This window comes from Anabas testudineus, chromosome 14 (assembly GCF_900324465.2).
Source record: "Anabas testudineus chromosome 14, fAnaTes1.2, whole genome shotgun sequence".
In the NCBI taxonomy this organism is placed as follows: Eukaryota; Metazoa; Chordata; class Actinopteri; order Anabantiformes; family Anabantidae; genus Anabas; species Anabas testudineus.
In genome coordinates, this window is record NC_046623.1 from 19208905 (window position 1) to 19223630 (window position 14726).

General features: G+C 42.1%; 1 protein-coding gene across 1 annotated transcript in view; it reads left to right on the top strand.

Moving 5' to 3' along the window:
* sgcd (sarcoglycan, delta (dystrophin-associated glycoprotein)) overlaps nucleotides 1-14726 on the top strand; it is a 103513-nt gene that overhangs the window by 40666 nt on the left and 48121 nt on the right. The window contains exons 3-5 of the mRNA XM_026373067.1: nucleotides 7640-7741; nucleotides 13054-13141; nucleotides 14631-14726. The exon at nucleotides 14631-14726 is cut by the window's right edge and continues 24 nt beyond it. Of these exons, the coding sequence (XP_026228852.1) occupies nucleotides 7640-7741; nucleotides 13054-13141; nucleotides 14631-14726 (286 nt within the window). The remainder of the gene's footprint in view (nucleotides 1-7639; nucleotides 7742-13053; nucleotides 13142-14630) is intronic.

Sequence of the window (14726 nt, forward strand, 5' to 3'; positions counted from 1 at the left end):
TTAGCACTTTAGTTTACAGTGATTACATTAGTTCAAATCCACATTGTTGCCATTTGTTTTGCTCGTACCCATTTATGTCTGGTGGCACCAGAGGGAGGGGATCATGAAAGTTTGGTCTTCCAGGCACAATCGATATCTGTGCCACATTTCAAAGAAGTACATTCAACAACTGTCAAGATATTTCAGTAAAGAGCAAACACGGGCTCCATAGCGTTGCTGCTAAACAAACATTGAAAGTCTTGCACATGATCACACTAAAGTGGTTTTAAAAAGCTCTGTTCTCTTCTTCCACACTTCAGTGTGAGAGCAGCCTTTTCAAAATTATCCTTTGGAGAGTTTTCTTTTTTTTTTTTCAGCTTAAGGTTTGAAAGCAGAGTCTTAAAGTGGATGTAATACCAGTGAGAAAAGATGGATTTTTTAAAATGTATGCACATTAACGTGGACATGAACTCTCTCTCTCTCTCTCTTTTCTCCTTTTGCAGCCTCTAATTCATTTGGACTCTCCCTGTACATAACGTTTTATTCTCACTCCCCTTCCTCTCCCCTCTCTTGACTCCACTCGCAGTCAGCATCTTTCACCTCATTTGCGCTCCAACACGTCGTCTGTCTCGTTTTCCCTTTTATCTTGCTCTCTGTGTTTATCTATCTATTTTGCTCAGTCTTATCTCTGCCTGCCATTATCAATACCCCCTCCTGCTCTCCTTTCTTTCATCTTTCATTCTCAGGTTCTCTCTCCTCCAAACCACCGTCCCTCCATCTACTTTCCCATCCCATTGATGGATGATGCGGTGCCGCGTCGAGGGCCTCAATCAGAGAAGCGGGGGTTCACTGTGGAGAGCAATCTCAAAGCCAATTCCACTGATAGCCATCTCAGGGTGTATCAGGGTGTTGCTACATGACGTTGCAGCTATCACCTGTGGAATAAGAGAAAGCCTCACAGAGTTGCCGTTGGAAGACTGCAGGACAGAAAGGAAACTTTTTACTGTTGTAAAACAGATCAGTTTTAAAAATATTATAGTTTGGAGTTTGGCCATGTTGGCGCCTGGCAGCCGCACAGGGCCAATGGAGGCTGATTGAAAGAGCACTCAGCGTTGCAGGGTTGGAGAGGGAATGGATTACAGGAGATGCATTGTTGCTGCTCGATGGTGCTTCATTTTACTCACCAAGTGCTTTTTGGCGAAAGGCTTGCAGGTGGCCAGAGTGTTCTTTTATGTGTTCATTTGCATTTGAAACGCTAACACAGGTTTTGCTGCTAAATGAGACAGTAAACAAGAGAATTTCTTCTCCAGGATTGTCACATATTTACCTGTAGCAAACCCATGGGTTGGTTTTCCTTCCCAGCCATTTACCATTATTTGCTGACATGTGCTGGAAGGAGCTAAGAGATTTAAGCTGCCTGGAGGCTAAGATTTTCACAGGCTGTAATTTAAATCTGGTAATCCCCAACATTACATTATTTACAACTGCTGTTTTCTGATTGTAATGTTGTCATGGTGTCTGACTACCTGCCATGGAAGGACAGGCTCAATGTCCCAACAAAGACTGTTGTAGGAAGTGGGACAGAGCAGCTGGGGATGACAGGGATTTCACTCTTTTAGATATTAGATAGACAGAGTGAAACTAATTCATTAAGACCTTGTTTTGCCTCTTGCTGTGTCCCAGTTCAAGGGTTAGATTGGTTCGTTCAAATGCTGAATTGCCTTGAATTGATCTCATAGGACTCAGCCCCAGTGTGTCTTTACAGCCTTCCTACAGTCAACTCTAGGTCAGTGAGTTCTTATATTGGCCCTATGTTTTATGACAATATAGTGTCTTTCACATATTTCAGATGAGATTTAGTTTGTAGTATCAGTAGTAGAATTGTGGTTAAACATTCTCCTATCCTGAGACTGAATGTTTCTGTAATTCCCTGGATTCTTTTACAGTGAAGATTTTTTATTTATTTATTGACCTGGAGCATCTGTGGAGTCACAGACTGTGGCCTCTGACTATAAAACACTGTCTAAAATATGTTGTACAAAGGTTGATTGAGAAGCTTGATGCACAGTAATTAATAAGAAGCCAGATGTGCCTTCTGTTTCTGTCATATGATGCTACTAAAAATTGTTTTTTTACATGAACTAAAGTCCACCGAGAGCTAGACAAGAAACACAAAATACACCCAGCTAAGACAAAGTAGGATACTGCAGACAGCACTTATGAAAATGTGAGATCATCTGACAGTCAGCTCTTCTATGTTGCTATCGAAAGGTGTAAATGACGTCTAGGACTGATGTCTGCAGCCAGATCTCAATTTTCCCCTTTATGTTCACTAAAGAAGAAGATAAGCTAAGTTAGAAAACAAAATTCTCTCCAACACTGTTCAAACAGCCTTTGGCCATGCATATTATATTGTGGGCACATATTACAGCTTATGTTACTTTTCTCATTCTTGCTAGAAAAACACCTAACATCTGATCTGGGAATATCATGCACTGTGTAGGAGTATCCAAACATAGACACACCATAACCATGCGGGAGTGTGATTAAATGTGTAGTATGCCCAAGTCTGCCTAATATTTTCCCCAGAGCATCAAGACATCTATATTTGCCTTAGCCTCGGGTGGTGGCTTGATGTATATCGACGCAGACGCTCAATAATAGGCCGAGAGCAGTGCATTATTGACAGCAGTGACTCCCAGCTCTCTGAAGATGTTGACTTCAGAAAAGGAAATGGAAGGAGACAACAGGCAGAGAGACTGTATAGACGAAGAAACAGGGATGGATACAGATAAGAGAACAGATTACGTCAGTCCCTATCTGCCGCTCCTCCTCCCCTCCTGACTGCCAGCCCCCCACTTCTGTTGATGCTGTAGCACACACAGCTGAGCCGAATAAATCTGGAGAATAACAGAGGGAAGTGAAGGCACAAATGTTATTTACAAGACAGACGTTTTCTCCTGCACCCACGAACAGCCAGGTAAACAGAGCAGCCGTCCACACACACACACACACACACACACAGTCGGTCCACAAAGACACATCACACTTACAAACACATACAAAAACAATAAATCCTCAGTAACTATCAAACTAACAGAGTGGTGACAGTGGAGGTGATGCTGTGTTGAGTGTAGATCAATTTAGTCCTCGTATCAGCAGGGAGGGGGGAGAGAAGGAGGGACCGGATTGGACGGGAATAAAGCGCCGTGGGGTTTTAAGTGCAACAAATTATATCCAAATCTCTAAAGACTTCTGACGAGCAACGGGCGAAAAGTAAAGCGCAAGCCAGCGAACACCACCTAGAGGTGTTTCAGTTGTCACTGGACAAAAAGGAATTGATGCTGCACTAAAGTGGAAGTTTCCCAGATGAGGTATTTTTCTAGAAGATCGACCCAACGCTGTTGTAACTTTGGACAAGACCAGGTCACGTGGAGGATATTTCCAACTTGAATTTGACATCTATTAGAATTTAGGGAGCAGCAGTCGTCTTGGATTATCTCGCTTATACCTTGTATTACCCTCACTCTTCAACATGGATTGTAAATGAAGGTGATGATCTTGTCCTCAACTGTCAGTACTAAACAATAACTGCTGTTATTATGTGTAAATAATGTAAATAATTAGAAATAGAATAATAAATAGAAGCAGATAGATCTTCTATGCCTTTAATATATATATGTACTGTTAACCTAGAACCACAGGAAGGTAAACTGTGAAATTAAAGATAATTTATTAAAGCACATAACAACATGTGATCTCTGAGCATCTCTCAAAACGTTTTTATCCAAGTGGCCGACACCACTGAACTGAAACTTAACTTTCTCATATAATAATAACGGAGTTTGGACTGAACAAATAGTAAATCCACTGTTGATGATAACTTAGTCCAGCTGTTGATTTACAGTAGGTCACACACCAGTACACAACGTCTGGTAGAGATATTCCTGCTGTATTTGTCTTACACTGGGTCGTATTACTGAATTGTTTGAGTTACTACGGTGGCTGCCATCTCTGTTGTGACATAATCTGAGCTCAATTTCCTCTGACAGCGAGTTATTTTGAATTTCATGCCTCCTGAGTTGAAACGTGTTGTTGAATTTAACTTGCAGAGAAAAGGATGGAAGGAGGGATGCAGGAGTAAAGAGAGATCAAATGAAAAACAGGTGCCAAGAGGTAAAGGGTGAGAATCGAGGGAGGGTACAAAAGAGAACAGGCTGACAGAAAGGTTGAAAATGAAAAGAAAAAGGGGCAAGAAGAATCTGCAACTGACAAGCAGGACGATCAGCGAGGAAACAAAAGAAAGGTTTTAAGATGGAAGGCAGGGGAGAAAGGAGGAAGATGAGTAAAGGACAGGAGAGGGTAAGGAGGCTCACCTGAGTGTTCAGAGGCCTCTGTCCTGGTAAGAAATGTCTTGAATTATTCATGGCGGCTCGCCTCGCTTCTCTTCACTGTGTCGGCTGCAGCGCAACGCTCACTGCAGAGGATAGGAAGAAAAAATCACTAGAGAAGAAACTGCAAATGATGCAGCTGTGCTCAGTGTTTTCAGCCAAGTCGAACTGCTCGTGTTCAACTGAATTAGCTAAAGAGTGCAATTATTAGTTGTTCCTTCAACGTTTTCCTGTAATAAAAAACTAGGAACACGGGGTGAATTTGTTTTTTCATCATCATGATTGAGACAAATATGTTGCTTCTTTCATCACTGACAGGAAAAACTAGATCCTGATTAATTGAAACAACAGGGAACACGCCTCAGCGGCATGTTTAGAACGAGGAGAATGAATCAGAGTTTGGGCGCTGAAACAGTTTTACCACTGATGGGATCCCATCTCTATAGACTCTATAGAGAGACACTGTAAATCCAGTGATAACACATCTGGAGTCTTAAAGACACCACAAGGTTGTAGAGGTCAATAATAATAATGGGCTGAAACTTGATTTTAAACTTTACCAATAATCATACAGAATCAGTGCAGATTACAACTGACTGCATTGTTGTGTGTGTGTGTGTGTGTGTGTGTGTGTGTGTGTGTGTGTGTGTGTGTGTGTGTTTGCACATTATATACATTTGACTTGTCTCACATTTCACAGTCCCTCATTTGTTCCAGAATCGGAGCCACTTTCATGTCATCCTCTGATTGTTTAGTCCAGGAGATGATCGGGTAATGACCTGCTGACACTGTAGCATGGAGGCTACAGTTTCTGTTAGTTTTTGAAGAGACTACACATAGAATAGATTCAATACACAATTCTAACGTATAATGATTTGAGAAGCGAGTCCGTTTGGATTCTGTGGAGACATTTCAGTTTCCCCAGATGTGTCCTCCTTTTTCTCTCCTAGTCGTTGTGCGTTCACAGATTTCTGGGCCCCTCCACGGGGCCTGGTGTGACAGTGAGTAGACTGTTCTGAGTGAAAAACTTTCACATCTCCTCTTAATAGATTCTTATTATATTATAATATTTGCACTGCTGTCAGTTATGTTTTTTATGAGATAGTCAATTTAGCATAGCATTTCAAATGTCTACATGAGCTGAATGTCCTGAAAATCAGCTCTTTGTGTACTATTCCTTATCTCAGCAGAGAGAAAAAGTGTGTGAAATGGAGAGGCAGAGATACCAAATGAAGCGCAACATTACTTTTCAGCCATTGTGCATGTGATTATCCAGACTAAGATATGAAGTAGCCAGCAGGAGGGATCAGTCAGCGGATGCTGTATATGTCAGTGGGCATGGACCACATGTATCAGTGGGTACCTGTATCAGTAATTAATCTGTCTACAGCGACACGTATTGAAGAATATTCTGCTGAGAACCTCAAAGTAGGGAAAATGTAGGTCTCCTTTCTTACAGCTGGTTTTCGTCATCAAAGTGTCGGAAATTGACTTTAAATAACGTCTGCCAGCGTTCTCTGATGGGCCCGCGGATTTCCACCTGGGGATAATTCACAATCGCAACACGTCCAGAACTCAGCCCATCGTTGCCACAACAGCAGCAGAATTTTAATATGTTTTACACTGTGGGGGGAAGGATTACATGGAGGAGGATTGAAAACTGTCCTCAGTTGCTCTGAGATTTCAAGGGGTCTTGATCTCCATTTGCTCATCAGAACCTGAGGGATCGAAAGATGGCAGGAAAACAAAAAGTCTTTTGCGCCCTCTTCCTTACTCTTCTATCACACTGACATCTCTTATCTGTGAAACAATCCAGCAGGTGATATCATATAATATGTATAATGAACGGATGGAGCGTGAAGGGTCAGCCTTGCTACTGTGGAGGTGTTTCAGTCAAAGCGGCTCCTGAGCTGCTCAATATCCTTTGGTCTGTTGCTGCTCTGGTATTGAAAAGGAGACAATGAACGCATCTGAAACCCTGGTGAAATACTTTTGATTGACTGTCAAGAAATTGAGGGAGAGACGGATCAATAAAAACAATTTACATGAAGTTTCCGTGTCTGTTATGGACTGTTGTGATGTGAAGAGGAATGTTTCTGGTTTGCTTTTAGTTGTACTTTATGAAACGATATTCTTCCGTGTGTCTTCTGCCATGTTGAACTCACTTCATTTACTAAATGCTGCATGAGCTTTTGGTGTTTTGTCGTGTTTTAATGAGCTTAGCTTCTGGAGAGAGACAGGAAAACTGTCCTTCTGGGTATCTGACTAAAAAAGTAAATTAGACTCAAACAAATTATGGAAGTATTGATTTTTTTTTTCCCCTGGTAGATTTTTTAATTAAGTTGTTTTTTGGTTTTTTTTTTGTGACATAGAAATTCAGGGCAGTTAATTAAAATGTTTCTGAAGAATTAAATCACACATTAGTGCACATCTAATAACATATTCCATTACATAAAACGAAACATACATTATTATCTTGTATGTGAGGATTGGGATTCTAAACCATCACTACATGGTTCAGAGGAATTAAAGCAGCGGAGAGACACAGTTTAGTTAGTGTAACGTGTACACTGGTGTGTACCTGCTGATCTTTCACATAGATAAATAACAAGTGCTTGTTCAAAACTGGCAGATGCTGCCCACTCGGCATGAAGCGAGTAACGTGAAGCCTCAACATATCCTAAACCTTGAAGTTAATAATATAACAGTAACACTTAATATACTTAAATTCACGTTCTGCTCCCTGAACTCTGCTTTTAATAAGCATCCTGCCTGCGACTGCTTAAACCGAGCCAGCGCCTTGTTGTTCTGTTCTGCTTCGGCTGCTCGTCTGCTCCTGTTATTTGGACGTAACCATTTACAGGACGCTGCTCTAAAAAGGCCACGCGTGCTCAGCGAACGCTGTGTGAAGAGGTTGAATCAAGGGATAAAGTGAAAAAAATAAATGTGATGCTTACAGTAATGGTCTACACCTGAGTGAGCCGATCCTGTGCGGGGACTTGGCCACGTGTTGTAATTAATCAACCAACAGCTGGTTTGACAAGTGGCAGATGAATGAGTATTATGTTTGTACCAAAAGAAAATCTACTTTAACACGTTTTATATGAGCGCTGCTTATAAATGACACAACATATAACTTCAATTATTCCACACTCAACTTTCATTTATTCTGAATCATCCAGCAAACCCAGTACAGACCTTTGGTCACATTACAGAAGGTTGTGCTTTCAGCAAATCACTAATTACTGGTGTGTTTTTGTTCCTCGCAGGACGGCATGGGCAACCTCAGAATAACAGAGAAAGGCCTGAAACTGGAGGGCGACTCCGAGTTCCTCCAACCCCTCTATGCCAAAGAAATCCAGTCTAAACCAGTAAGTCACTCCCAAACAGCCACTTCTCTCTGTCATTTTAATTGGATACAGACACATTCGAACTGAACATCCAGCCTTAAGGTAGGTAGGTGTAAATGACCTGATCAAAACAAAAAAACATGTTTCCTCTCACATATTGATGAGCCACCTCTGCAAAACGTAACTGCACTGTAACAATGGCTGGATGACAACGCTCGCAGTATGAGGTGAGAGAGTGCAGTGATGTGAAGAGATAAGTGACTAATGACTGTGAATGTGAGTCCTGAAGCCTGCATCCTACACAGTGGACATGAAATGAGCCACTTCGGTTTGGACTCAGACTGAAAGCATTGAACTACAGTACAAGTGACTCCACTCCACATGCATTCACTACATGTAATGATTTCATTAAGTCTCTAACAAGCTTAAATTCTTTCCAAAACCAACCAAACAAAGTTGGTTTTGAAGCGAAGGCGATTCTGAAAACCATCTATTCATTCACCACTGCTGTACAGATGATGGAGCCAGCAGACTACACTGTGTAGCGTGGATGTTCTGTACTATTCTCCATCTCCTCCTCCACTTCCTGCTGAAGGAATAATGTGTATATTGACATCTAATCTTTCCAGTATGTTCTGGGTCTCCTCTAAACGGAGGCGTCCAAGAGGCATCTTGATCTGATGCCCAAACTACTTCAGCTGCCTCCTTTTGATGTAAAGGAGCAGTGGCTCTACTCTGAGCTCCTTCTAATCTAACACTTCATTTACTACACCTCACTTTGCAAAAAATGGTTTGCATCGACACAACAGGGAAAAGCTTTCATGCCACCTGCTGTAAATTAAACAGAGTTTTATTTAAAACATATTTACTACACGTGTTACAAATATCTAATATGGGTGCGTCTGACAGTCAGTGCATGAACAACTGTCCGGTCTTGGTACAGCTCATAGCTCAATGACAATCCCCACACAGCCCAGTGATTTGTCACTTTAAGTGTGAACGCCCCCTAAGGGTGGGCCGGCCGGTCAAAGAAGAAAGGCAAAGGCATTTCCCCCCGTGCTCCATTTTTCCAGTTGGACAGTAAAATAAATGTCACGTTGACAAGAACCAACATACCCCATGTAAACATGTTCATGACAAGATGTCTCCCAATGAGTTGCGTGACATCCCATCATGTCACAATATTAAAGACAAAAAAAGAAATATTTTGTGGCATTTCATGTCTTATGTAAAATGTAAAATGTGTGCTGACATGAGGAGGTAACATTTGTAAATGTTAAAACCCAAATACTGAATGAAAAGACGGCGTCCAGTCTGAAGAGTCTCAGCAGGAGTCGTCCAAGGTGACGATGATCCCAAACACACGCAACATATCCACCAAACAGCAGCTGTAAGAACTAGAAATACACGGATAGAAGGAACCAAACATGGCTTCTTCTTCTCCACATTTTAGTGATATCGACCAGTCGTGTGCTCAGCTCTGCTGTATTGTCGCATCGCGTCAGGACAAAATAACACAACAAGGCAGAGACGTGCTCGGATGTGACTTGTCAAGGTGCGACGCGTGGAGACGAGCCATATTGTAACGAGACGAGACGCTTCGAGACGAGCTGTGTCATGTCATTAGGTGTCATGTTGTATCATAACGAGACAAGATGACACAACATAATGACAAGCACCATATAGTCCCACCAGTGCACCTGTTTCTTGCCAGATGGTCTCAGAGGGGAAATAAATGCACAGAGCAGCACTGACAGTGTTATCAACATTTCTCCAGTGTGCTGCACAGAGCCGTGACTTGCAGGAATTCTTTGCAGTTTACCAATCCAAATGCAAAGTGTGCCTGAGGTCCCCTGGTATGTCCTGTTTATGAATTAGCATTCTGAGGTGTGTCCAGGCATCCTCCTAACTACAGAACGAGTATCCAAGCCTAGAGACATCAGAGAAATGGAGAGATGGGCATGATGAAGGCACTCTCTGTCTCTGTCTCTTCTGCTCTGGAAGTAATAATAGTAATAGCTGTGTGCAGGTAGTGAACGCATGGCTTGATAATGCAGGAGAGCAGCGTGCTTTATCTCTGCTGTCGACGACCTTATGCAAGCTGAGAGATGGAGATACTGCAGGAGCTCACAGCAGAGCGAAGGGAGAAGAAAGCAGAGAAGAGGTGTGGATGTGGACACGCACGAGGCTTCGAGTCCAACAAGCAAATATTCCAATTAAAATGAAGGCATTTGTTGAGACGCGTTCATGGACATATCTCACTAATGTATTACACAATCTTAGTGGCTAGAATGGAATGAAACAGAAGAAAAAACTATGGAGCCATAAAAAGAGAGATGAAATAAACAGCAGTGGAGCAGTGAGGTCAGAGACAGAGCTGCCTCGCAGCTTTAGCAGAGGAGGAGGAGATGTGAGAACTGGTTGTCCAACATTGGTCTTTTGTTTCTTCTTTCAAGTGAAGTGAGACATGGTGAAATGATAGAACTGCACTCAGGAAGCCAGTAGTACTATAGATTACCTGCGGTTTTACACCTCGCTCCCCAGTGCTCTTAAATAAAAAGATCCTGCCAGTGAGTGATAGATTTATTTTGATAAGACCAGACTGAAAATTGCTCTTTTGGCTCGACTAACTGAGCTTTAATTCAGCAACCGTGGCTCCAAGATATATTTCTATGACCTAGTCTCTCCTCTAACTCCTCTCGTTTCTCTCTCTGTTGCTCTCTTTGTGAGAGGGGTCCTGCTGGGTGTGATGTGGTCTGATGCCTTAGTAATGAAGAGGGAGGGTGGATCAGAAACACCATCAACAACAGAATCCACACGTGCACCCTGCAGCAGCAACTGTTGCAGGAAAAAAACAGAGAAGCTTAGAGAAGATGATTCATTATTATTTCCTACATATGCTTGTTTGCAGGAACAGGCTAGATGCTAATGCTAGGTAACTCCCAACACTAAAATACACTTGGCACTTCAAGTGTAAAGCATGCTGGGACAGCATCTGTTCATGCCAGTGAATTCCCAGTTCCTCACTGAAGCAGACCACAGTCTTTACCTGACATTAGCCCAGTGCCTGAATAATTAGTCAACATGTTGAGATGCAAGTTCAGATGTTTTCTGGGAATATTTGACTGAAATATGTCATTTATGTTAATGATGTCAGGGAATGTTGCTATCACATTTCTGATAAAGCACATTTGTGGTCGGGCTAATTGAGTAGAAATATGTTTTTTACGAGGCAGGTTTGCTAGATGATGCTGTCAAACCAGCCGGTAAGTTGCAGTAAACTTTGAAGGAGAAGACTCGGTCCTTATCTTAAAACAACAAGTCTGTTTCTTAGTTTGCAGAGCGTCGGTTCGCAGAGGAGCCGCTGCTAGCTCGTTACCTCTAATTGCCTTGTTTTACGGCTCCTTCATTTGTCTGTGCATCTGGTCATTTCTTCTGTCTTCTGTCTTGTGTAGCGTGTTTTCACTCCCTCTTTGATTTCTGGTCTTAAGTAGAGTTTGTCCGGAAACAGCATCTCCATAGTTTTAAGGACATTTGACTCAAATCCCAGTTGGGTGGATTTTACCAACCCTTATCCAGGAGTATTCACAAAGCTCTTTATGCTAGTTCGCTGTGAGTCAACGTGTGCTGGGAATAAATAAATAGGCAACGCAAAGATTTGAGTTTGCCAGTCATCTGTAAATTCAGAGATTTGATGTACAGCCTTTTTCACTTTATAGAAAAATTCATTTTCTTGGTAGTTGAATCTTTTTACTGATAAATACGTTGAAGATCTGGTGTTGGGGACATTTTGCGGTTTGACTGTTGCACAAATTACACTTTTATTGTTACTCTTGTGTGAATGATTCACATTTATAAGTACATTAAGTAAATGTACAGTTACGAAACTCAGTTTCCAGAAAGGGCAGACACTGGGTTTGAGTGAGTCCTATGTTAATGCTGCTGAAATCATCAACACAGCAACAGCATCTATATATGAGTCATTTCAAATGACTTGTTAGTTTTGCAGTGAGTTCACACCATTGTTATTGTAGTAACGTCCTGCTTGCATAATGTACATTTGGTGTATTTACTGTGGGAACTTCAATAAGTTTGGTGAGAGCCATAATGTTATCAGTAATATACACACAAGGCATATCCCCTCCTCGGCTGCGAGCGCAGCACAATGGTCAGGCTGTTATCTCTAATTATGAAGTTGACTGAGGCATGAAGATTAGTTGAGCACAGAAAGAGCAGAGTGTCCGACGTGATCAGCATTATAGATTGGTGCCGGGCTCTCTGGGAAATGGAAGTAATCAAATGGAGCAGGAGGATGAAGTTTCTGCACTCAGACAGTTTTAGTGTGTGTGTGTGTGTGTGTGTCTGAGGTCGTACAATTGCATGGACATTCCTGTATTTATGTGCTATTTTAATATTTTATTGCTGACTCAACTTACATGAGTCCATCCTCAGGTGATCTGTTCTAAACTGGAGGAGGAGGAGCTTCATGCCACTTTTCACTCAGGTCCTGCAACAACCGCCGCTGGTTCCCTCCGGCTAATGAACATAAAGGTTTAACTTTGATATGTGTGAATCACTGTAGGACAAACTAGAAATTACTGCAACTCAGAAAAAGGAGAAACCTCTGGAGGACACGGTCTATGTGACTGAAATGTTGTGCTGTCTGCGTCAGGAAGGTGCACGTCAGGCAACGATTAGATGCAGAAGCTGAAAAATAAATCAAGCTCAAGTCATGTTAGCTGCAACCAGATAGCCTCGCGTTGTGCATTTCATCATTTTACTACGATTAGAAGCTCGTCCATGGTCCTGCCTGAGGCATTAACAGCCTTTCAACTTAACCCAGTAACTTTTCCTCAGCACCGCAGCCCTAGAGGTGAGATCAGAAAATGTCCACAGCCATTGTCAAAGTGGTTGTTTTTGAACCTGTTCAAGGTGGAGTCAGGTAGAAGGATTCACTGGGAGACGGCGTCCTGTATCATTTCATCACCTGAGGCTCAGTTGGTAGGGCCATCATCTCCAACCTCTGGGTTGGTGGTTAAACCCCCACATCCCCCAATTCTTAGCTACATGTGTCCCTGGACAATAATAAAGTATGTGTCACTGATATTATCAGCAAGGGTCATTGTACAGCAGCCAGTTTAGGATGAGGGTAGAGGTTAGAGTGATGGTCAAGGGCAGACACAAACTTCACCCAAACTTGAAATTGTTACATTTGTTTTGTCTTCAACAGGTCATTTTTTATCTTTTGACTTGTTCTTAAAAAAAGAAACATGAATAGTTTAACGTCTGTTGCACCACAGACTAAATAAATAACCTCATCCATCTCCCTGCAGGGCCGCCCGCTGTTCCTGCAGTCATCCAGAAACGTGTCGGTCAATATCGTCAACAGCAACAACCAGCTGCTTACACAACTCGTAACAGGTAAGGCTCGGCAGGAGAAAGACAAGGTGCTTTCATGTCGTTTCATTGATGTTTGCTTTCAATATGATGCGTTTTTATTTTTATCATCAACATCGACCCAGGCAAACACTGATGACATCGACTGCAACCAATGTGCAGCATGTACAATGTGCTACATTTCACCACTTGGTATTTTTCAACCTTTTTCAGTCGACGGGGTAAATTTCACATTTTATTGGCACTTGGAACAAGTTTGATGAGACGCTGCGGGGTTGCTGATCCCTGATTGGGATTTTTCATTTACAAATTCTCTTATTTCAATAGATCTTTAAGACCTGATGGACTAAAACCATCCACTACCGCAATTTAAACTATATTAGAATAAAGTCCTTTTGAAACTCCTTCGATCTCCTTGGATTGCAACCTTGTGGGGAGTCCAGGCACTCAGGTTAGAAAGCTTTGCTCTTACTGTCAGAAGTTATTATCTCATTTCCAGGAATTAAACATCACCTCATCATAAATTCAGTTCCCCTTAACTGTGCCAGTAGTGGCCTCCGTCACTCCACCATAACTCTGCTATTGCACTCTCTTCTTTACAGTCCCCAATTCTCCGCCTGTCACCCTCTAATAGAGATGGCTGTCTGGAGTAAATGGAGATCACTTTGTGTAAACATGTAGAGGAAGTGTCTCTCGAGTTGAAAAGTGTGCTGACATTTGGCTTCTGGCTCTGAAAAAGGAGGAAGACAAAGTTCCTCGTGAATGACTAAGAGGCGTCGGTGTGCAGGGAGCAACTTCCCAGCCCCAATAGAGAGTGACAGAATCAATTGCGTGCATGTCAATCAGTCACCCGACGCCGCATGAGACAAAGCAAATGGAGTTAGAGGGAGATGTCTGCATTTTCTGTTTCTTGTTTGTTGTGACATCAGTTACACATTTGGCAGCTTGACTGCTGATTTTCAGGGAAATGCACCTGAATGTCAGGTGGAGACTGCAGCTCACATCTGGTGGATCGGTTTCATCACAGGCCACTCCGTGTTTTCTGCTTTTTGATTCCTCTCCTTCAACATTTTTCTTATCCAAGCTTTGCTCAACTCAGACGTGTCGACTGAATATTCTCTTGTTGTTATCTTGTTTTAAACCAAATGTCAAAATGCTGTAATGTGAACAGTCTTACAGTTTTGTTAAGTGTTGTTCTGTCTTCCTTGAAACACCTACAGTAACTTTGTACACAAGAAATGGAATAAGAAGAAATGAATCATTAAACTAAATGTCGAGATAAACAAGACAAATAGATGAGTTAATAGATAAATACATGTCACGTATCACTGTCTACGATCGTCTATCACTAAACTATGAAATACAGTAATCATGGAGGGGGGGTGCGACTTCTGTTTTCTGTGCTTGGTAAGAAAGGTGCTTTAGAAATAAAATAATTCTTCTTCTTCAGGGGAAGAGCAGCTGGGTTTAATCTTTGACGTCTCCTCTCTCTCTGTGTGTTCGGCGGTTTTAGGATCCAGTGGATTCAAAGCACGAGGCAAAATGTTCGAAGTCAAATCCACATCAGGGAAGCTCCTCTTCTCCGCTGATGAGCAGGAGGTGGTGGTAG